This window comes from Apis mellifera, linkage group LG8 (assembly GCF_003254395.2).
Source record: "Apis mellifera strain DH4 linkage group LG8, Amel_HAv3.1, whole genome shotgun sequence".
NCBI classification, from domain to species: Eukaryota; Metazoa; Arthropoda; class Insecta; order Hymenoptera; family Apidae; genus Apis; species Apis mellifera.
The window spans coordinates 12,466,190-12,492,150 of NC_037645.1; the positions used below are offsets into that span (position 1 = coordinate 12,466,190).

Below are 25,961 nucleotides of genomic sequence, written 5' to 3' on the forward strand. Positions count from 1 at the left end.
TTTATTATAATATGATCGTGATGGTATAATACAAATTCATCGGCACAGATGGCGATACATTCAAGATTTTTTTATCGATAAAATATATTTTAAATTCTTATCGTATAGTTTCATAAAATATACAAGCGTTTAATTTTTCATATATGATTTATACTTGTTCAACGATTGAAATTTATTTTAATTCATAAGTCAGAAAATAACTTTTTCTATTCGTCACGCGAATATATATGTCGTATCCAATTATTTGTGAATCCATTAAATGAATTAATCTCAAACAAACGCGAGAAACGCTGTTAATAAAAAGAGAAAATCGTTAGGAAAGTTGGATGGTTAATAGAGAAACCGTTAGGAAGTAAAAATTAAAGCTCGTTCAGCGTTGGCACGATAGACGTCGCTAGGAACGCGAAAAAGACGTTGAACGAGCAACAAACAGAGGGATCCGCCAATCAGCGCACAAGTGCGCGCGGGCTCGAGGCTTTCGAGCTCGGTAGCTGTCAGTCGGTAAGGAGTAGATTCTCCGTGTAAGTTTATGCGTATTAGTTGTGAATGATCGCGTGCAAATTCGCGTCAGTTTGCACGTTTTTCGTTCGTTCTCGTCGGTTAAAATATTCGCGATGAATATATTGAAGATCGATATTATGTCGCCCGCGTGAACGGTAAACAGTTGCGCGGGTGAGTGTGTTGTGTTCCGAGGGAGTGTCGTTAACCTCGCGTTGAGCTCGAAGAGTCGAGGTTCCCTCGCTGGAAATCGCGCGCAGATCCTGAACGAAGCTGTCAATCTCGCGAACATCGGTGCACGACGGTCGTTCGATCAGAATGTCGGCGTCGGCCGCATCGTTCCCGGCGTCGCGACAGTGAGAACAACATATCCGGCCAGTGAACCAAGTGTCGACGAGGAAACAGCTCCAGGGTGAGCCGTTTTTCACGTTCAGAAATTTAGAGACCACCGAGGAAAATGGCGGACCTCGAGGCGGTGCTGGCCGACGTCAGCTACTTGATGGCTATGGAGAAGAGCAAAAGCACACCGGCCGCTCGTGCAAGCAAGAAAATCATTTTGCCCGATCCCAGGTATATGTCGCGATATTAGTCGATCCGACGAGCTTTTTGCCAATCCATCCACCCCAGTCTCGCCTGTAGCGATGGGAATGACGTACTCGTGAACAATGCTAACATTGCAAAATATATATTCGTTTGTCGTTTGATATTCACGAATCTACGTAAGTTTAGACCAGATTTAGATGTTCGAACATTTTTATGGAAACGATTCTCTTTCGCAAGTTGATATTTCATCGTAATCGTATCGATCTTTTTATAGGTTACAATACGATACTAGATGCAAGGCCGCTTAAATGGTTGCATCTTGAAGGACATGCAATATGCATAACACGAATAATTTTTAAAACATTAGTTTTGAACACAGAGAAATATATATATCTATATATAAAATTATAAATAGAATACATCTATATACATAAAAATTTTAAATATAATTTGATTTTTTAACCATTGAGATAACGTAGTTAAAACATCAATTCGTTATTCGTTAAATCATTAATATTTCTATTTATTATTTAAAAAATTAAAATTAAATTAATTATACACGTATATTTGTGACAGATGAATAACTTTTAAATTATATTCGTAATCAATTTCTATAATAAAGATTCACGATTATTAAGGGTAATAAATTGATTGTACATTCGAAAATAATAATCAAATTAATCCCATCGCTACATCTCACCACGTTTCCTGCCCCTCCCTTCTTCTTTGAGCTGTTCCTTGTCTAACCCGAGTTCGGTGTCTCGATTCCTCCTTGTTTCTCCGCGCATACGTACCGATGTTTCGGTTTCTTGGCTACGCTCGTTTCAGCGGCGCGCCATTCCAGAAAAATGTTTACAAACAATGAACGGTATCGGTTACAAGTAACGGAAGTAACAATTAAGGCCAATCGAACAATTTTATTTTCAAGATGGAAAATCTCATTAAGCGTGAAAGTATCATAAGTAACTATTTCGAATTTTCACTCATTTATTTCTCTCTGTAGATAACTGGACGTAATAATAAGTTTTTTTTTTTTTTTTTAATAAAATGAATTTTCACGGTAATAAAAATTGTTCGTTTGTTCGTCGTCCGTTATATGTGAATGAGATAATGTTTCATTTAACGTATAAAATATGAAAGTGTTTTTTCTTATACATAATGGAAGAGAAATGGTTAATAAACGAAAAGAATTAAATAACATAATCTAATTACAAATATGAAAATTATTAAAGAAAATAAATAAAACTGCAATCTTATGGAGATTTCATTCATCGTATATGCGTATACATATTATATTTTTATATTATATATAAAAATTGTGAAAGATGTTTGAATTTTTGAAATTCATTTGCATCTGTCATTTATGAATCAATTTTAAAGATTACATTTTTTTTATCGAATCGCTCGAAGAATAAAATTACAAAACTTATACTTATGCTAAATATTATGTATTTCACATTCGATATTCTCGGAATTAATATAAAGATATTTATTTTTAACGCTACTTTTTATAGATGGCGTTTATTATCATAACTAGTAGTAATCGTAAAAATGCTTTCTTAATATCGAAATAATAACTCCTCATATCTTCTGTTTTGGAAGATACTTAAACCATATATGAGAAATCGATAATTTTGTGCTTGAAATTATTGATATAATAAAAAGAAGGAAGAAAAAAAGATCAAATAATTACGATTCTACACGATTCCTTAAAAAATCTCGTAAATTTAAAAATTTTTTTTTTTTTTTTTTTTTTTATTTTTTGCTTTCAGATATTTTCGCAAGGAGTTACTTTCGTGGATAGCAATTTTTCTTTGATCATCAGAATATTCAATAATACTTATAAAATAGCATTTAATAATACATGTAAACAAAATTTGTCACATTATCTTCAAGGATATCTGAATATAAAGGAAATATTTCTTTATAAGGTTTAATTTATTTTAAATAAAATATGAAAAATAAATTATTTTTGAAATTATACAACGAAAGATTACCCTTAATTAATAAAGATCAATTGTCTAAATATTAATTCGTAATTATATCTTTAATATATATCTAAATTTATTTCTCGTATTTTTTTTTTTTTTTTTGCCTATCTTCATTATATTATATTTTTATGCTGCGTTCATATAAATATTCGGCTTAACAATCATTTATTACATCGAGAGAAGTACGTTATATCCACGAATACCGATTCGATGTCATCGAGCATAAGTTGAGGAGATAAGAAATTGATGGAGACAAAGATGGCGGGAAAGATTTCATCATTTCAGAAGAATAAAAGGAACAATTAATGTGTAATTTTTAATTTTTTTTTTTTTCTTCTCTCTCTTATTTCAAATTTATATTATATTCGTGTATGTGTGTGTATACTAGATACATACATATAAGAATTCCTTATTTGCGTCATAATGCAACCTATTACGTTTATTTGTTCTAAATATAGCATATTGCATAGTACATATATGAATTCAAACAGATAAGAAAATTATACTTCATTTTTAATACCTTCTAATATCAACTAACTATAATATTTCGATGTTTATATCTTACTTTTTTTTTATCGAAATCAATTGTAGAATCGAGTATAGAGAATGATAATATAAATAGAAATATTGTAAAATTTTTGTCACGGATGATTAGTTTAAAAAATTATATCTAAAATATTTTTTTTTTTTATTTATAAACAAAATATAATACAATAAAATTTATTTCTAATTTGCCTAATTAATTTCGAAATATCGATAATAAAAATCGATCTATCGATGATGATATTTTCTATTAACGATTCTCTTTTTGCAATATTTCATATATATCGATATTTTTATCAAATTTTCTGAGAATTGGGGAAAATAAAATTTAAATTGATATTTTTCCCTTTTGTTTACCAACATTGCGTCATTGGATGATCGTCAACGCGTTTTTCCAAGTATTTGTAATTAACATGTGTATATATATATATAATATAACGTAATCAATTATTTTTATTGGCCTATGATTACGAGTGATGTAACAAAAGAATGAGAAAAAATTTAAAAATATGTCATGGATTCGTAAACACATGTAATATTCATTTAATTTTCCAATTAGATTATGTAACGTGTTTGCATTACAAAATAATTAATTATACACATATATGCTCGAAATATTATATAATATACACAAAACGTTGAATTTTATCCAATTTTTCTTATATATATATATTTTTTTTTTTCTCGCCGATCGAATATTATTCGCGATATGAACCGTGCATTAGGCGCCATATTTATTCTGTAATTCATCCGTATAACCTCTAAATTCCTGTGACAAAAAAAAGCATCGCATTTATTCTACAATATATTCATATACTTTGTGTATATTCGTCTATAGTATGTTACGTTATATGCGCCATTGCCACTATCAAAGATTGCAACGATAACAAATTGAAACCTAACCTAAAATTTCACTATCGTTATTAATAATAAGATATAGAAATTATAAATTTATAAAAAAAATCATTCTCGAACGATTGAATAATAATTTTTTTTTTTTTTTTTTTTTAATACTATTTTTCACAAAATTATCTAGGTCGGTTTCTCGATATTTTCTCGATCCTCGTTTTCACAACAGTCCAATCACGATGATAAGTGCGGCCATAAGTGTGACTCTCTTCACTCTAGTATATTATTTTTAGGAAATGAATCCAGCAATAGTGAAAATGAAAATATATATATATATGTACGTATATTAAAAAGCATACGAAAGAATTAAAATAACGTGAAATATTCGACACGTGCGAAGTACGAATATAACGAATCGTCGCGGTAGACCTGAAATTATCTTTATTCGCGAAAAGTCGGTATTACAGTTTTTACAACGCGGTCAAGCGTCCATCAGTTGATGTCGTGCTTGGAGGGTAAATTAGAAATTTCTAGAAATTTCAAATATTCATCTCTCTTCTTAACGCATTTGGGATATGAAAGCGATCCTAAAAGCAATGAAAATTATTAAATTTACCTGTTGCTATGTCTCGAGAAATAACACAACCCTCTCTCTCTCTCTCTTGTAACTCTGCAAAAAGAATTCATAATAGGAATGGAAGTAAATAAAGAATAATAGAAATTTCTTGGTGTTCGTCGAGATGTGCTGTTTCGTGACGAATAAATCGGTTTTTTTTATCTTATTCCATTATCCACGTGTTGGTCGTTTCGAAAGTTCCGAGTTTCTCAAATCTTATTCGATGTCGAAAATTAGCGATAAAAGTAAGGACGGCCAGTTAGCGAAGCGTCTCGTATATTCGAACGAATTCGATCTTTTTACGTATCGGATACGTAACAAGTACAGATCTATAATATCTATATATCGCGTTGAAACGAAAAACCGTTATCGTACGCAATAAAAACTGTTCGTTGATTAAAGAAAGAAAGAAAAGGAAGATTTCGAATTATACTTACAACAGATTGAAGGTGTAAACTTCAACGTCTATTTAATTTTATAGATAAAATATCGACGGCCATTTTCTATCCCCGTTTACAGAATGTATCACGCCTGTCGAAATTATCGAGCTCTGTTGATGATTTATCGCGGAGCAAGATTTACGTTATTAGCGGATAAAGTTATAATTTCGAACGGAAAGGAATTTTCTTTCTGTGTGCGACGAGAAGCCCTTTTATCGCGTCGAGCCACTGGCGCGATGCAAAATTGCTTAAAGATCTGGTTAAAAAAGTAGCTTTGCCCAGTCAAACGTTTATCAGACGTTGGGCAAGGAGATACGATATACATAATAAACATGGACATTAAGAAATTAGAAAATATTATGTGTGAGTGGAACGAGATCGATAAATCAATCGCGGTGAAATCTCGAATCACCGAATGTTACAAAATTCTTAATTTCTTTTCTTAATTAATTCAACGTTTCATACGATAGAAATAAAAGGAATAAAATTTTTAATTTCTAATATCCGCTTTTCTCGTCCTTTTCTTACGTACGATCGGAATGTTTGAATTTTTCGAGAGAGAGAAACGCGTATCGCGATATCGCGATACGGATCGATCAAATTAATTCGCTTGCACGTGCATAACTTATTCCCATCGCTACTATGATTCATTGAATGCTATTTTTTGCCCGTGTTTGTTGCCTGCTTGGTTTTCCCCAGGTGTGTGAGTGTCGAAAAGGCCCTTGAATGCGAGAAAGAAAGGCCAAGGACCTTTGAAAGACGTGGTCGATGCTTTTTTACGTGTTCGTTGCCTCGCGATAGCTTGTCGATCCCGCTATGACATTCCCAAGGATCGACGTAGTAACAAAGGAAATAGAATAGATTCTTGCAAATTGCACGGTTAAACACACTCGTATTTCTCACACTCTTGTATGTATTCATGGTCAAAAGTCATTCACTTTTTCATCTCTTTTATTTTTTTTTTTTTTCTTTCTTTCTTTCTTTTTTTTTTTCTGCTCATGTTATTAACACGAGATCTGAAGAAAGATAATTATATTGACAACAGTAAAACGTGTATTTACAGAGTAACACGTGAGTATTACCGGTTTACCGGAATACCGAAGGAAATATAATCGGCATAAAACGTCGATCGATACTTCGCATCGATTATAATGTGCCAATGTTTACGTTATCGATGTTATTTCCGTAAAACACATTCCGTTCCGAAGGTACGATGCGAATACGTATATATATATATATATATAAGTCGATTCGATAGCAGTCTTCCTATTTGCTGGCAATCCGCCAACGATCAACCGAAGATTCCACGTGTGTTTGTACTGGAGACTAGATAAGGCAAATATATGAAACACACACACACACCAACGATCCTTTTCTAGTTTTCGCATTTCTTCATCGATCGCTAGAAACGAGCCGTTTCTCTCTCTCTCTCTTTCTCTTTCTCTCTCATTTTCTTCTCTCTTTCGTTTCAATAAAAACATCGTGCAGATTACCTTCCAAGAAGTAGTCCATACGAAAAGATGATTCGACGCGAGCTCTTGGAAATTCGTTAGTTTACCACGTGTTTTTGTTTCGTGTTTTAAAATATAAAAGAATTCTGTAAGGAATAAAATTCTATTCGTGACGAATTATATTTGTAAAGAAATATTTTTAGAGAAATGCTTTCTTATAAGTTGGTCTCTAGAAGCGGGTCTCTATCTTAGCTTTCCTTTTTTTTCTTTTTTTTTTATTTTTTTTTTTTTTTCATAATTTTCTCTTTTTATTGTTTCTTTCCTTTTTTGTTTCAACAGGAATACTATGCAGGGAATACTCGAGGTTAATATTTAATGCAAAGATGACACGATGCTTATACAACATCTCCGGAGACTGGTTAGTTAGCTATGAAATTTTAAACGTGAAACTCGTAAGAATTTGAAGGTATGTTTCAAATTTAATAAACGAGGAATTTTTTTGTTTTAAATTTAAAACGAGTGGTTTTCCACGAAGATTTATCCTTTCGATTTTACAAAAAAAATGAATTGATTTTTATAAAATAATTTGGAACAAGAATAAAGATATATCGTTGAGATACTTTGAAATATACGCCTTATATACCGCGATATCCAGAAGTTATTTTCATTTTTACGATATATGTGGATATACGGTTCAAATAAACTGCTAAAAAGTTACACGAACGTAAAAATATTTTCAAATGGACAATCTTTATTATAAATATATATTTTACATGTTGCAAAAAAAAGAGAATGATAATAATAATAATAATAATATTAAATTAAGAAAACGTAATGAAAAGACATTATACCACATTTACTAATGATGATCAGTAATTTCGTTATAATCTATGAAACGATTACTTTGCACCGTTCGTTGAATCATTCGATTAAAAACAAAACAAAGATAGAAGAAAAAAAGGAACAAAGAGGAGAAAACACGTTTATGTTCCGAGAAATTGACGTATTTAAGGAATTAATAGGAAACAAAAAGAATGATTGCGATGAATCGTACGTACGATTCACTTGTCAAACTTCGTACTGTCCCGGAATATGTATTGTGACGAGGCATCCATCCTTCCATCGTCCCCTCTAGCTCCACTCTTCGCACATCGCGCATTGCGCAACAGAGATGCGCAAAAACAACTGGCCACTGGATATTTCAAATATATTCGATCGTACCTCTCTGAAACGAACGCGATTCGAACGGAACGTCGTTTTATTTTTCCTCGAATGCTACGAATGAAATTAATAAATGCTCGAGATGAAATCTATTCGATTCGAGATATAATCGTATAAGGTTAAACAAAGTTATATATATATCAAAATATCTTTACGAAAATGTTAGGTTACACCGAGTGGAAGCGAATTCGAAAATATTTATCGGATCTCGATCCGAATTTACGACGTATCACTTTTATTCGTAATCTTCGAATAGGCGCGCTTACGAAACCGCTTACTATTTAGGAGAGAAATTTAAATATTTGGCGAACGTCAGAAAACTCGATTCCAGCGATAGAAACGATAGAACTGGTTTTCTTCGTTTGCCAACGTCGAGAGAGGGATTGTTTTGATTGTTGAACGGTCGCGTTTATATTATATCCGCACCGGTGAGACCGAGTTGAAACGATTCCTGCGATTAAGATCGCCGTGAAAACCGATTAAAAACCGCGGTTACAACCACGAGCGTTATATTCGATGTAACGGGCCTTGATATCGTCGAGCTTAACCTTGCAGCCGAACAGTGAATGCGTCGTACGAATTTTAACGTATATGTAAATGCATAACACGATAATTCACGGGTCGTTGTTTCGCGATATTTTTACGGATATCTATCGCGTCTCGTTTTGCATCGAATCTTTTTATTATTATTAAAAAATTACCAAGTTTAATAAGCGAGGAACAACGAATCTTGTGACGAATTATGGAAATACTTGAGAAATACTTTCGTATCGCGATGCGCTTGTTGCGTTTACCGTACGTAATTGTTTAACGGGAGCAAAATGATAAGAGCACGTAAAAACTCGATCTTTTTCCTATCGTCTAAAAGAGAGAGTTATGGCTTGTCCCAGTTTAGTAGAATCACCTTGTGTGCGTATTTTTATATCGTTTAGTGAAAATATGCAGCGCTATATTTGAGATACAACCTTGTGGTAAATTAAATATTCTTTTTGCATAAGATAATCGAACATTTCGTTTCATCGAAATAATCAACACATACATTGTCGAGGAAAAAATTTATTTTTTTTTATTTAACATTTTTATTCGAATTAAAAAAAAAGAAAACGAGAGTTAAAATCAATTTCGTGGTAATTATTATACGAGAGAAAGTCCGAGATAATCTTGGGTAATTGATATATATATATACGTAATACGATTGTGCAACTTTTATAATTAGTATCAATTTGTATGAATTTAATCGGAATATTTGCGACACACATTTCGGATATAATTTTTATCTAATCGAAGCAAGTGTTTTTATACACGCGAGATACATCACAAATTTTTATTTTCACTATCTTTTTTCAACTATTTTTTCGCCAACGACAACGTTCTGTCGTCGTCGATTCATCGATATCGTTTGTACCAGCATTATTAATTAAACATTTTAAAATAAAGAAATAAAAAGAAAATAAAAAAATGTGGAAAGATTCGAGTTGATATGATAAATTCGTTTCATTTTTGCAGCGTGCAAAATGGGACTCCGTTCCCCGAAAACCCATTGTAAACCGAAAGAAGATTTCGTGGAAGTGCGAAGCTCGAATCGTTTTCATCAGATGGGTGCCGAGCGAGGAATATTATTGGTTAGATTCTATTAATTTAAAAAAATTAATTTAAAAAAAAAAAAAAAAAGAAATTGTAAAATTTTAAACGAGCGAGAGCACTCTCGATTGCTGTCTCTATCATAAGAACGCTCGCCTCCGTCGCGCGTCCCGTCGTCGTACTACGCGCAGAACAGATATTCTGAAACCGACGAAACGATGTCTCTGCGCTGTATAGCGGGCAAGAAGAGCCGAAGTGTGTCCGCGTGTCTATCCCCCCCCCCCCCCCCCAACGGGGAAGAAGTTTTAAGGGACCGAGCGAGAAGCGACGATATCGAGCGAGCAAGATTTATGCCGTTTCCCCCCCTCCCCGCCACGTTCGAAAAAAACTTTTGTCTCCGAATACACGTATGTACACTTGCGATCGATTCGAAGCGAAAAAGTTCGAGGCGAGTTTGAAAATCGCGAATCCGTTCCGTTTGAGTCGATCGATACGACGAGAGTCAATAACAATGTCGAATTCTCGAAAGATATATACACGAAATATTCCGTTGGAAAGCGTTTTCCGACGAGTGTTTCACGTATAATCGAGTAACGAGCGTCAGTTAACCGCAATAAATTCATTCCCTCGAGTGAGCAATACAGATTATCCACTTAGATTATTTTCTTGCCGTGTTTGCCGCAAAAGGCAAAGCGGTCGTTTCAATTGATCATTCGGTCGATCCGGTTCGAATTCCGTCCGATAATCGCTCCTCTTCCACCGATTATCCCTCGACAAACATCCAATCTGAAGAGCTGTTCTCGCCTTTCTTTTTCTCTCTCTCTCTCTCTCTCTCTCTCTGCCCATTCTTGAGCGAGAATCAAATCAAATATTTGTCGCGTGTTATCGGAATTAACCCAAGCTGAATGAACAAAGCAACAAGCCAGATGCATTCCGTGCGTTATAAATTAGAATAGATACGCGTAGCACTGGTGTATAGATTATCGACATTTCGATAACCGCACACTATCGATGCACAATATCGGTCCACATGTCAATACAGATTTAATCGATGTTTTGCACCGGTGGTCCTCGACGGATCGATTATCCGACATTAATTTTAACCCTGCACACTAACACTGTGCGGTGCGAAAAGAGAGCGTGTACAAACAGATTTATCTCGTAACGTTCGCACACTCGATCCGAAAACTCGAGCATTCGTGCATTCGTGAGCCGAGATAGATATTATCGTTGATATAACACCACCATTCGCGTTATTGTACCTTATCTCTCCCGTCAGGAGAGGAACACACATTGGAAAATTTACAATTTCGATTGCATACGTGTTTGCAAGAATTTAAACAACTCGTAAGTCTCTCCTCCTCGTAAAGGTTAACGATCCAACGATTCGTTCGTTCGTTCGTACACTTTTTGCGTCCACCGCGCGCAAAACGCTCTTTCTCTCTCGATCTTCTGTCCCGTTTCTTCTCTCACTCTAATAAGGCTGGTCGAATAGGACGGGAATATCCTCGAGGGTGCAATGATGCGAAAACATCGGTTTCCCCTCTCCCCTAAGCTTTTCACGATAATATCACTTCAAGGCTCTCTCTTTCACCACCATTTATCAACTAATAATATTAGCAAATCGACCAGTTACGAGATTATCGACGTCCTTTTTTCTATCGATGTATTGGATATGTTTGCTCGTTTCTTTTTTTTTTTTTTTTTTTTTCGATGAAAATACATCACTTAGCTATATCTCTCCCGGCCTATTCATACGTGTTGTATTCGTCGAACGAGAACGATGGCGAACGGACGAGTTACATTTACGTACGCGGGACATCGATGTCCCGGATACGAGGATCTTGTTACCGAAGAATGGACTAATGGATAGGTTCGTAGCTATCGTATATACTCATCCATCGTGGTCGAGCCTGCAAATAAGTTTGTCCAGCGATGGATTCCTTCGCTTCGAGAAGTTTGCCTCGATCGTTCTTTCGTTGGCAGAATCGCTCACCCAATCTCTTTTCTTCTCCACTCATTGTTTTTGTTTCGCAAACAAACGTTTATTTCAAATAGCATTTTTAGCGTCTCTCAAACGGTGTTTCGAGCTTTTCATTTCGTTCGTGAAAATAAATATCTCCCGATATTATTCGTATATGTACGTAAAATGTATAAAATGCGATGATAAAAAATTATCGATCGTCGAATTCATACTGCTATAGCGCGAAACGTTTTGGTGCGATACTTTAATGTAACGGCCGTCGTATCCAATTACAAAACACGAAGGGAAATACATGGTTGCCAAATTAACGGACTCGCGTCGAGGTCATTCGAGAACTTTCGAGATAAAGATCAAGTATATATTCCAAATACAATACGGATCGCGTAGCGTCGGTTATTTCGTTTCAATTTGGTAAATTTTAACTTTTTTTTTTTTCCATGCATACAACAAAAAAGGAATTACGCGCGAAAACTTATCGCTAGCTAGATATACGCCTTGTGACTAACAAGACACACGTATTTCACTTAAGTTATCGGATTAGGTGGCATAACGAATCTATAACGGAAACCGTTAAAATAGATTTGTCTTCTATCGCTTCTTGTTACGCGGAACGGATATTGCCTATATGAAAATTGATGGTCTATTTTCGCGGTATGTATCGTGGAAGAATTCTTTTTACCGTTTTTCAACAAACAACTTTTAGCTTTGAAACAAGGTTGAATGGAATGCCGAAGCGTTACAAATTTACCGAGAACAATCCGACTCGGTTTCTCTCTTTCGATCTCTCCACATATTCTTCGCGCGCTTTCTCTTCTTCAGAATTCGAAACGCAAAACGTTTTTTTTTAAAATAAATAAGCTTTAAGAAATAAGTTTTTTTCCCCTCGATCGATTTAATTATTATCGTAGGGTGTGCGATCCAATATCGGCATTATGTTATGCCAACGACAATGAACAATCGTAATCGGATAGTTAACTAACCTATCGTTTCCTCTCTGGTCGAAGCTAGTTAGCCGAGAAGAATTGTTTCGATCGCAAGCGTGTATATATATATACACACATATATAAGATGTTCCAAGTTAAAAAAGTGCCACGCTACGCGTTCAGCGTCTCTATCGTTATTCGTGCTCGAATTATCCGCGAGTTTTTTTTCCGCTAGCGACGTTTTACCCAATTGCTCGACCATGCTTCATTGTAAATATTTACCCGTCGTTAAGTAATTTTCCTTTTGAAAACTTACCGAGAATTCGCACGGACGTTAATGTCAAATGTGTGCCAAAAGTGCAATTCTCTCGGTAGGTCGTCTTGTTTTCAACGCCCAAGGTTAACTCAAAGTCACCTTATTATAGTCGTTAAATCGTAAATCGATTTTTTCTCTTTTTTCCTTTCTTTCTTCACTAACTGCGATGCAATATCGAGACCGAAAACGTAAATATATCTCGGGCAATAAGAAAATTTGTCCTTTCGAAAAAAATTCGTAAATATTCGCAAAAAAAGAAAAAAAAAAGGAAAAATAGACGTTCGCGCGAAAGTTTAGCGAATAATAATAATAACAGGGATAATTTATACTCGGTAAAGTGGAAAAGATATCATCTTTCATCGCTCGGTGGTAATCGATTCGTCCAATAGAAACGCGGACTAAACGCGTTAAGCACGCTTGAACTGAGAAACTCTATCAAACCGCTTCTGTATCCAGTGTACGAAGTTATCCAATAAGTGCGCGTTTCTTTCGTTTCGTTACGAATTAATCGTCGTTCAACATTCAGACGCGAAAATTTAAATAATTTCAAACGATTTTACAGGGATCTTTTTTAATAAAAAGATATTCGCGGTGAAAAGGAAAAAACGAAGGAGAAAAATACGACGAAGGAACGGAATTGCCCGAGGAAGGAGGAAAAAATCGCGTGTACACCAAGTACAGGTCGAATAATGGTGCATTAAGAGCAATTAGATCTGCAGTTACGATTATAACAAAGCAGTTTCGATTTTACATAATGTTGCTTTTTTTTTTTTTTTTTTATGATTACGAAACAACTTTTCGCCTAACCTTTTTTTGCTCGAAATTTATTTTATTTTTTTTTCGAATTTTCTCTCGAACGCTTCTAAAAAGAAAAACGCGATAAATTATCGTTTTTACACAAACGATCGCGTTTTAATCTTTCTAATCTCGACTTTCTTCGAGAAAATTTGTCTCGTTTACCGCGTACGATTTTAATATCGTTTCGGAGTTGCGAGACGTTCGATCAACACGCTCGCAAGGTAATCGCGTTAATCGGTACGCGAAAGGATGTGAGATGTCGCGTCCATTCGCAACTTTGTGGCCGCCATATTCCATATATACGACCATTTGCAAGAAGATCGTAGAAGAAAGGAAAGATCATTTTTGAAATAAAAACGCATAATTTCGTAGTATTTATACGATCGAATTAATTATATACGACGATAAATTATATATATATATATATGTATGTATATATATATATATATATATGTATATAATTATGTAACCGTTACATTCGCGTACTTCTTTCTGTTGCAGTGTGAGAAGCGTAATGCACAAATATCTGGAAAAGAAGAAGGAAGTTAACTTCGATAAAATATTCAATCAAATGTTTGGTGAGCAATTTTCAAGTATACTTTGTTGTTAACTGACTCGGTGAAATTATCGATTATTCGTGCAATATATATATATGTATATACGATTTCTTGGAGAAACCACGTTTCGAATTAATTCAAATGGACAGATCTGAACGAATTACAGATTATAGGATTGATAGAAAATTTCGAATCCTTCGAAATTTGTTTCGATTAATTTCTTGAAATTTCTTAGAATTCGACGTAAAAATACACGTGAGGATGGGAACGATATACGCTTCCGTCAAATTTCTGTATAAATATCTTTTAATTTATTAAAAAGTTTGAAAGAGAAAAATTTAATTCGAATTAGAGAGGAATTATTTAAAGGAAAGTTATCGATCGTCGATAACTTTTCGAAGAGCGGAGAAGAGGACGATAAACGTAGTCCCTTTGCTTTACTGGATTTTTTCGAGAATTGAATCTTCCATCTGGCAACGTTTGAATTGTTGCGAGAACCGAGCGAAGAAAAAGAGAGGAGGAGGGGGGAGGGAAAATCAATAATGAACTTTTTGTTTTTACATTGCGCACAGATCGTTTCTCCGTTCTCTCTAAGTATAGTTGGTCTGATAATATCCCCGCGTAATTATAGCCCTGCCGGCTAAAGAGAATTGAAAATCAATTTTTGCAATGCTCATTGAACTGTGCATGCGATTGATCGCATTTCTTCCAATTTCATTCGGATAACGAGCAAGGCGGCAATCGAAACGAGATTTTTTTTCTTTTTCTAGAACGATTTTCGTATTTTGGCGCCTTGATTCGATCGAAGTCAGTACACCAGACACGAATTTTTCTCATCGATCGAATTTCGACATCCATCGTTTCACTCTTAAGAAGATCGAACACCACCTTTCTCATTTTGTGTAATCTTCTTCTCTTCGTTGAAGCGGTTCGATCTTAATTTCGAGAGGCTGAAAAATTATCGATTGGATTAAAACGAGATTCGTTTAAATATAACGAAAATAAAAGACGAATAAAAATTTTTTTTTGCATCGCCAAAATTAAAATAATAATAATAGTCTTTCGTTAAATAATTCGATAGAGAAATGATCGAAAAAAATTATTTAATTCGAAATCGAATTTTTATTGTCTGATTTAAAATTTGAGAAGAAAAAAAAATTTTCGTGAAATTGCGAATTTCCGTCCAATTCGATGGAAGATGAATGTGTGTTGTATATATATATATATATATATATATATACGTATAGATCGAATGACGTTTCGCTTCTTAATTACACTTTGTTTCTTTCTTTCTTAAAGTGGCACTGTGGACGAGAACTTTTTCAATTTCTGCCACAATTTTCCGCCTCTAATTAGCGTTTGTCGGCCGGATAATTATATAACTTAACAAGGTTTAGATAATTTGTGTCATTTGTCGATATCGTAACACGAAAGCGATCAATTATATTCTTACATTACGATACAATATTCTAATTTTACTTAATCCGAACATTATTAGCGTTATCTTAATTATTATTATTTTATCGAAGTCGTGGGCGAATGATTTCGAGGTTAAAAAAAAAAAAAAAGAAAAAAAATCGAAGAATCAATTCGTATTTTTTTTTTTTTAGTTCGTTAATCGGTCGTAATTTATAAGTAGGTGAATTAAAATAGGGCGCAGCGGTCATTTATTAAGCTTGTCGGATAATGCAGTTTCGACCCCTTCGTTACCGACATCCGTTGGCTTAAGACGAAACTCGTGGCGAAGCACGCGAAATTTTCGTCTCGTTATTTAAAACTTGTTTCTCTATCTCGTAAAGGATAAAGAAGTTTTAGAATCGGTGAAATGAAGGATTCGAAACGTGCGTTGTTTTCCTTTTTTTTTTTTTTTTTTTTTTTTTTTTTTTTTTTTTTTTTTTTTTTTCCTCTTACGCTTCGTGTGATTGCAGGTTACCTCTTATTCAAAGACTACTGCGAGAATGTGGCGGAGGAGCCGATTCCGCAACTTAGGTTTTACGAAGAGGTTCGTGTTAGCCCGCACACACACACACTATTTAAGTTCCAGTAGCGTGTGGTGGCACGCATCTCGCCATCCAACTCCCATAAGGAATTTCTCATTTATGCATTGTAGATCAAGGCGTACGAGAAACTCGAATGCCCGGAAGAGAGGAGAAAACTTGCCAAAGAGATCTACGACAATTTCATCATGAAGGAGCTGCTGGCACACTCCCATGTGAGTATAAAAACATCTGCCTCGCTCTGCCTCTCGCCGCGGCTCTGCTCCTCCCCTTTCTCCTCCGCGTTCCTCTTCCAAATTATTCGATTATCCGATAATCGCGGTTCGATCGAGTTGGTCGGTCGGTTTGCCTTCGAACGGATTACGATTTCACGGAGGGAAAGATAAACGCGTAGAATTTTATTTTCCTGTACGCGCGAATCGAGTGAAAAATCGATCGATATATAGTGTGTGTATATACGCGCAAGCGAATCGTGTAACGATGATGCGAAAATACGTGTGGAATAATTTCTTGAAAAATGTGAAAAATTCTTCGAGAATTTGTCAAAGAATCGGGAGAAGAATTAGCAATTACTTTTCTAAATGTGGAATATCACCTTGAAACGTCCGTGATCTTTTCAAACTCGTGCGCGCCTGTGTGTGTTTATGTACAAAAAACTGTTGATACAAAAAAAGAGAAATATAAACGAAGAAGAAGAGAAGAAAGAAGAAGAAGAAGAAGAAGAAAAGGAAGAAAAAAAGTGACGCTTTTTATCTTTGAACCGGTGAAAGAGGAGAGGAAAATCGCTTTCCGAAACGATGAAAAAGAAAACCGCGTAAAAGCAGGAAGCGTTTTTCTTCTTCGTTTCCTTAGGTCGGCTCGCATGAATGTTTGAACGAGAATTCCGAATAGGAGTCTTTTCATGGCGCAGCGGGGCTTCTAATCTCTGGCCCTCGATGTCTTCGGAAGAGAAACTATTTCCGTGCCTTTTTTCACGCTACTTTTCCCCCCGTTGCTTTGCCCCTAATTTTAACCTCGCCTTTAATCGTGCTTACAATTTTTCCCTTCGACACCCCTTCGACACACCATCTTCTTTGTCGACGCGAGTTTTTCTATTGACACGGTCAATTTGCCAGCGACAAATGTGCAACAGCGTGACAAAAATTTCGAACCTTCCATCGGCCGATACAATGTACACGTACGTTACCGACCGATACGAACCGTCCAATGGGAGAATAATCGGTTCCTCGGTTTGAAGAGTGCTTATCTGGTATTTTTATTAGAGACGGCTATTAGTCTCTATTCAAAGTCTATTTTTGCGCAAAAATTTTGATTCGTGCGACAACAATTCGGATTATCAATGTCAATATTGTTGAGATTAAACGTTGTATTCAAATTTTTTATGCTTTTTTTTTTATCGCTGTCTCATGAAATTTTAAAAATGACTTATTAATCTTTAAGATATTTTAATTCGAGCGCGCGTGGAAATTTTATCGCAGTTTCAATTATGAAAGCGATAAAACGATATTATATTTCGGATGAAATACTTGTTTCTTCATCCCGGCTCCCCGAGCATTGTTTACGTAACATTAACGATGTAGTAAAATTTCATTTATCCAAACTCTAATCGCTCGATTAAAAAAAAAAAAAAAGAAGTTTCGTTTTAAAAATGAAACGATAAATAAACATGTCGCGTGATTCTTTTCTATCTCTATGTGAGAATTACGGCAAGGCCCCAATTGCGTAAATCCTTTATCACGAACGAAATAATCACGCCAATATTAATATTAATATTCCTATCAGCTAATAATATTTTCTATTATTTCCATTATTATATAAATACACGTTGAACTTCCTCCGTTTCATTTTTTTTTTTTTTTTCAAAATTAATTTCAACAATTGTTACGTGTTACGGCAATAAGAATTTACCACCAAAGTTCGAGGTTCGAAAATATTGATAAATCGAATTCCGGATTAATCTCCAAATATCGTACGTCGTTTTATCGATCGAGCGTCGCTTCCGAGCGACCAAGAAAATTCTATTCACGATATTTCTCAAATCTACGATGATGACGCTGATTAAAAAAAAAAATAACACGTTGTTGATCACGACAACGCGTTATCATCCATCCGTCCAAGTTGAACAAATAAATAAATTGTTGCATAAAGTCTCTTTTAAAAAGTGAACGACTTTGGAGGCGCCAGAGCATCGTCGTAGATGGCGGTCGTGTAACAACGTTCGTTGATCATGCGTATTCGCGTATAAGAAGAACATCTCTGAAAAAGATAGTCTCTTTGAGAGAATATATAAAAAAAAATTATTAAGACGTTTAATCATATTGTTTAATTACGTACGTTTATATCGGATGGAAATTAAATAGATTGTTAAAATTACTGTATATATCGAATTTTTGTCTCTTCATCGTCTTACGTAACGGGATTATCTTTTTCAGGGATGTTTTTTTTCCACGATGAAAAGATAGCGCCGATGTTATCGTTTTAATCAGTGGGAAATATAATTTTTGATTTCAGGAATACTCGCCGGAAGCGGTGTCCCACGTTCATAAATACCTTATGAAAAACGAGGTCCCCGTTAATTTGTTCGAGGTTGGTCCTTTCCTAATCTTCTTAATCGCAACCCACGATAATTATAATATATATATAAGTGATAATAATAAGCGAGACGCAATTTTTTTTTTCGTTCCATTTTAAATCGGATGCTCACTTTACAGCCGTATATCGAGGAGATTTTTAATCACTTGAGAGCGGAACCGTTCAAAAAGTTTCTCGAGAGGTATGTTGTGGACGAAAAGAAAAAAAAAAAAAAAACTAGAATGTCCTGGGAGGTGCTGCCCTCTCCTCCCTAGGCTTTCTTACTCTTTTTCCTACTTGAAATGTCGCTAAGAGATATCGTTTTATATTTTTTTTTTCAGCGAGAAGTACACGCGATTTTGTCAATGGAAAAACTTAGAGTTGAACATGCAGGTACGATTAAAAAAATTGTTTGTTGTGCAATGCTGCGTAAAAGTATCGCAAAATTATTCCCTAGTCAAAGATTACGTTACACGTTTTCTGATCACCGGCGTTGATCTGTATCGTACAAAGTTTATATGAAAAATAAACGCGTTTTAACACTGTTCCGATACTATTCGATCGCAGCAAATGTTTCGATTTTGAGAAAAAAAAAATATATGTATATATATATATATATATATATATATACATTATCGAATTTTGAAAAAAAAATTACTTAACAATAATAATAATAATAATAATAATATAACGATATTAATTATTTCAATATTATTCGATGGCAGTAAATGTTTCGATTTCGAAAAAAAATTTTTGAAAAAAAATTACGTAACAATAATAATAATAATAATAATGTAACGATGTTAATTGTTTCAATACTATTCGATCGCAGCAAATGTTTTGATTTTGAAAAAATTTCGAAAAAAAAATATATATATGTATATACGTTATCGAATTTTGAAAAAAAATTACATGACAATAATAATAATAACAATAATAATAATAATAATAATACGATATTAATTATTTCAATATTATTCGATCGCAGCAAATGTTTCAATTTCAAAAAAAAATTTAAAAAAAAAATTACATAACAATAATAATAATAATAATAATGTAACGATGTTAATTGTTTCAATACTATTCGATCAAAGCAAATGTTTCGATTTTGAAAAAAATTTCGAAAAAAAAATATATATATATATATACATTATCGAATTTTTGAAAAAAAATTATATAATAATAATAATAATGATAATAATAATAATAATGATAATAATAATGTAACGATATTAATTGTTTCAATAATATTCGATCGCAGCAAATATTTCGATTTCGAAAAAAATTTTGAAAAAAAATTACATAACAATAATAATAATAATAATAATTTAACGATGTTAATTGTTTCAATACTATTCGATCGCAGCAAATGTTTCGATTTTGAAAAAAATTTCGAAAAAAAAAAGATATATATATATATACATTATCGAATTTTTGAAAAAAAATTATATAATAATAATAATAATAATGTAACGATGTTAAAATGGGTGGAAATATTCGTTGAACAAAACCCTGTTTCAGCTGACAATGAACGACTTCAGTGTACATCGAATAATAGGAAGAGGCGGATTTGGAGAAGTTTACGGGTGTCGAAAAGCAGACACGGGGAAAATGTACGCGATGAAATGCCTTGACAAAAAACGAATAAAAATGAAGCAAGGCGAAACTTTAGCGCTCAACGAAAGGATAATGCTTTCGGCAGTCAGTACCGGAGTAAGCTTTAACACAACGATGTTAATAAACATCTTAAAAATATAGATAGATTTTTAATCTTTAGAAAAAGAAAAAAAAATCTAGTATATAACATATATGAATAATATAAATTTTTTACTTCATCTTTTCTTCCTCTCTCGATTCGAACTTTTCGCGTTAAAAAAAAAGAAAGGAATAAAATAAAACGTTTATTGCAGGTCGATTGTCCATTTATAGTATGCATGACGTACGCCTTCCAAACGCCGGACAAACTGTGCTTCATTCTGGATCTGATGAACGGTGGCGATCTTCATTACCATCTAAGTCAGCACGGAGTGTTCAACGAGCGAGAGATGAAGTTTTACGCGGCAGAAGTGATATTGGGATTGGAGCACATGCACCGTAGATACATCGTTTACAGAGACCTGAAACCTGCCAATATCCTTCTGGACGAGCATGGCCATGTCAGAATATCGGATTTGGGGTTGGCTTGCGATTTCTCCAAAAAGAAACCGCATGCAAGCGTGTAAGTAAGCAGGGTTGACGGTAAAAATCATTCTTCTTTACCCACCGAATCTTCGAATCGTTCGAATCTTCTCTATTATATTCTTGTTTTTGTATTTTCGCATAGATGATGAGAATTAAAATATTTTTTTTCGTTTCAGAGGGACGCACGGGTATATGGCACCGGAAGTGCTTTCGAAAGGTGTAACCTACGACTCCAGCGCCGATTGGTTCTCGTTCGGTTGTATGCTGCATAAATTGTTAAAAGGTCATAGTCCATTCAGACAGCATAAAACAAAAGACAAACATGAAATAGATCACATGACATTAACCAAGGTGCGTTATTAAGATTCCCCGCGTATTATTTTATACGCAAATTATCGCATATTTGCAAATTTGATCAAATAATCTCTCCTTTTCTTTCTCTTTCTTTAAAGATTTGATATAAAAAAAAGTAACAAAATATGATTTAAAAAAATCATCTTTTATCCTCGAAACAATTAACGATTATAATTAATAAATTATTTCTCCATAAAGTCATTTTTCTTTATGCTAATATGAGATAACAAAGATATTTGATCAAATGCTTGAAACGTATCATTTTCATTAATTAAATCACATTACAAAAATATATATATATATATCTTTGAAATTTTTCATGGTAAAAATATTAAAATTTGGGAACATAAATAATTTCAGAACGTAGAGCTGCCAGAAACGTTCTCACGAGAATTGCGCTCATTGCTGGAAGGTCTGCTACAACGAGATATCAACAACAGACTTGGATGTCGAGGTGCAGGTGCGGACGAGTTAAAAGAACACCCGTTTTTCAGTGGTATCGATTGGCAACAAGTTTATCTCCAGAAATACACGCCACCGCTTATACCACCGCGCGGCGAGGTGAACGCCGCAGATGCCTTTGATATCGGCTCCTTTGACGAGGAAGACACTAAGGGTATCAAATTGACGGATGCGGATCAAGAACTGTACAAAAATTTCCCTCTAACCATCTCGGAGAGATGGCAAGCTGAGGTAGCCGAAACTGTGTTCGAGACAATCAATAACGAAGCTGACAAGGTAAAATCGTTTGATATTTCTTTCTTTTCTTTTCATCCTCTTTAAAAAAACGGAAGCAGTTTTTCAGAATTTAGATCAATTTCTTTTCTTTTTCTTCTTAATTTATTTTCTCTTCTTCTCCTCTTAGTTGGAAAATAAGAAAAAAGCTAAACAGAAACAGCGATTCGACGCGGATGAAAAAGGTAAGAAAATTGATAATTTTATACCGTGTGATTAATATTTTGATTATATCGAAGATTATTTACAGGATCTGATTGCATTTTACACGGTTATATTAAAAAATTGGGTGGTCCTTTCGCAAGTGCATGGCAAACGCGTTACGCAAAATTGTATCCTAATAGATTAGAATTGCATCCAGAGTCCACGACAAAGCCTGAACTTGTTTTTCTTGACCAGGTAAACTTGATCAATAGTAGAAATCATGTATTTTGTTTCAAATAGAAGATAAAATATATATAAATTAATTTACAAAGTTATCATAAAATGTCTTTTAGAAAAAAAAATAATTTTAATTTAAACTAATTTATATTTTTATTATATTTAATTGTATAGCTAATTATATATATCATTTAATTGTACCGAACATATATTATATTTCTTCAATATATGTGTAAATAAATTTTTAGGTTGAGGAAGTTAGCGCGGATTTTCAGCACGTGAAAGGGGAACAATGTATTGTCGTCCGTATGAGAGACGCAAAAATAGTACTTACAAATCCAGTGAGTCATACGTCATATTCTGCGTAACGATTTAATAAATCTCTGTTTTGAAAAAGCGAGAGATAACAAATTAAAAAATATTTATAATTAAATATGAGAGAGAGAGAGAGAGAGTGTGTGTGTTACTAGAAAAATTCTATCTGTAATAAATAAATTTTTTTGTAGGATGAGATCAGTTTGAAAGAATGGGCGTTGTCATTGAGATCCGCGCATAAATGTTCAATGGAAATGTTGGGCAGTATGGCAAAGAAGGCCGGTAAGATCTACGGGACTGAAAGAGACGCAGTAATTCCTGCAATGCAGCGCTCGACGAATGGCAACTAGCCCCTTGCTAATACCTGTACATCGTCATCATACTCCAGTCCCACTGCCCCCCAGCAGCAGCAGCAGCAGCAACAACAACAACTTTTTTTATACTGAGAATGAACGCAGGCAGATCTAGAAGAAATTCCAACGATTGACGAGTAATTGGGAGGCGGTTTTTTTCTCCAGTCAGCATCCCGGAACCAGAAATATTCAAGTCTCGAAACAGCTCCAAAGAAAAAACTCCCTTTGAACGGCGGGTAGTGTCACGCTGTATAGAGACTTTAGGAAGTAGAGTCGTACGAAACGTTACGTCATTATATTTGTACGTTAGCTGTATGTGCAATGTGACGTAGGAACTAGCGACTGAACAATGCCCATCGACATTCACGCGAGCACGCGCGCGCGCGACAGAGCACGCGTGTTCATGTAAGAATCCACACACACGAGATACACACATGCATGCACGCACACACGTACATATATACACATAAAAAAAAAAAAAAACACGAAAATGCAAACCGGTAGTGTATTATTGTAATATCAAATACGAAATACGCCCAAAATCCCGATTATACTTCTTCTACACACCCTTCTATACCGCTCGTTTACTTAATTTATTTACTAATGCAGAACGATTTTATATTGTCGTTTTCGTAAATGATACACGCGCGCGAATTCATTTATTTATTGCGTTTAAGGATATGAAAACAAAAAAGAGAAAAAACTCGGACTACATTGTCGACAACCAATCGAAACTAGCTGTAATTAAAAAAAAAAAAGGAAAAAAAAAATGAAAAAAAAAAAAAAGACGAGGAAACTGTGTATGTCGAATGCTGGATACAGACGAGTTCGCCCCGGCAATAAAATTGTACGATGAACGTAGAACTCGTCTACATTTCTTCATTCTGCTCAGTCCCATGTCCAATGTAGGAAAGTAAGTAAATTTTAAATGGATCGAATTAGCTCGACATGGAATTAAAAAAACATTTTTGTCTTTATTTTCTTTTTCTTTTCGAGGTACTAGTACGTGATCTAATATGTAATCTTTATATATTTCCAGCTAAAATTAATTATAATAAAAAATGGACTTGAAACATTTTTTAACCATGACAAACGTATGAACAAAATTTTCAAATCGTAACAAATGTTTCTCGAAATCTGATATGTGAAAATTCTGCAACAATGTATTAAAAGCTAGGAAATCATAATACGGCCAATATTATAGTCCATTATGTATTTGTGTTTACTATGAAAATGTTGTATAAATTGTTTTATGTATTTTTAGATGTGGATAATTGAATTATACCAAGTTTTATTTATACAAAAACAACAATTTTAAAAGTACTTTAATACTTATTATTAATTTTATTTCAAAAATCCATTTAAAATTTAAATATTTGATATTAATTATTAAATATTAAATATTACGATTAAATATATGATTTAAAAATATTTTTACAATAATATTAAACTAATATTTTTAAAAAATTTTAATTAATGATAGTATTAAACGTTATTACGATTTTTTACATAGTTTCTATAAAACTTTTCAAAGATAATTAAATGTTTTTTAATAATAATGATAATAATAATTACAAAAAGATATAAAAACTTAAAAATTTCATTTGTTTTTTTTTTTTTTAATTATACCTTCTTCATTGTGTAATTTTATAATTTCATACTTTCATATTTTATATAGAGACAGAACAAATTTTTAATATTTATACATACACCGAGAAAAAGATGATTAAAAAATGATCTTTACGATATATATTAATAATAATAATAAATTTCTTATAAAATTTAAATCGATATATATATAATATAATGTACGTGCAAATTAACTAATTTTATACAAAATATCATGATATGAAAGATAAATTCTTTTCTATCCATGAAAATTTAACATTTATTTTTTATTTTCTAAAATTGATCAATAAAATACAAGTATTTAAAAATTTTTTAGATTTTTGTTTATACTTTAATACAAAATATATTCATTCACGATGGTAATATTTTCTTGTATATAACATAAAATAAAAACTGAATTTATATATGAATCAAATTCAAACATGAAATATTAACATTATATATTTTTTCGATACCAAAATATGATTTAACGTTTGTAGGTATTACAGTCGAAAGAACAACTTCCTATGCCTTCCTAATAATGAAGTACCGACCACAGGAATAAAAATATCAATACTCGCGAATAAAACGCGTGAAATAGTCACATTTGTGAATAAATAATATAAATATTATTATTATATAAATACACTATATAAATGTAATATAAATGTATTTTAATACGCGTAAAAAAAACATATATTTTAAATGTTAAATTCGTACACAACTTTAAATAATATACAAATTGAATACGCGTAGTTTTAATCGCAAAATATATAACTCATTTAGGTTACAATCTAAACGGCAAAACGGCCGAAGCGAAACTAACTCGTAAATTTTCCCTTCCTTATGCAGGTAACTCGATAAACAAGATTAAGCATCATTGATAACGACATCTGTGGATTTCAAATAAATATAATATAGAATGTTTTAAAATTTTTTCTTTAACTTTGTTGCGAAATCGAATTTTTATTTGTTTAAATTCATTATTTTTATTTCTAAAGAATGTAATATTTATATTATTTCTTACATTAAAATTTAAGATACATTTGTTTTGAAGGAAAATTTTAAAAGAGAAATAATAAGAATACATTCAATTGTTGTATCTATGGTTATGCGTATAGTATAAATAAAACAAACTAATAAAAATAGTGCAAT

At 33.3% G+C, this 25,961-nt stretch overlaps 1 protein-coding gene across 5 annotated transcripts; it reads left to right on the plus strand.

Annotated features, from left to right (window-relative positions):
* The first annotated feature begins 469 nt into the window (after positions 1 to 469).
* On the plus strand, positions 470 to 24,062 carry LOC413197 (G protein-coupled receptor kinase 1). Of its 5 annotated transcripts, none has more exons than XM_026442128.1 (16): positions 470 to 1,068; positions 7,271 to 7,349; positions 14,256 to 14,332; positions 16,240 to 16,313; positions 16,422 to 16,523; positions 18,820 to 18,894; positions 19,020 to 19,081; positions 19,221 to 19,272; positions 20,401 to 20,592; positions 20,790 to 21,097; positions 21,237 to 21,411; positions 21,775 to 22,152; positions 22,280 to 22,334; positions 22,400 to 22,548; positions 22,779 to 22,871; positions 23,037 to 23,195. In XM_026442128.1, the coding sequence occupies exons 2-16, from the start codon at positions 7,315 to 7,317 to the stop codon at positions 23,193 to 23,195; spliced, it is 1,986 nt and encodes a 661-aa protein (XP_026297913.1). In that variant the 5' UTR covers positions 470 to 1,068; positions 7,271 to 7,314. The 5 variants fall into 5 exon arrangements, with proteins under 5 accessions (XP_026297913.1, XP_026297912.1, XP_026297914.1 ...); XM_026442129.1 differs by having other exon boundaries at positions 471 to 1,068; positions 7,271 to 7,397; XM_026442127.1 differs by lacking the exon at positions 7,271 to 7,349.
* Positions 24,063 to 25,961: the final 1,899 nt, after the last annotated feature.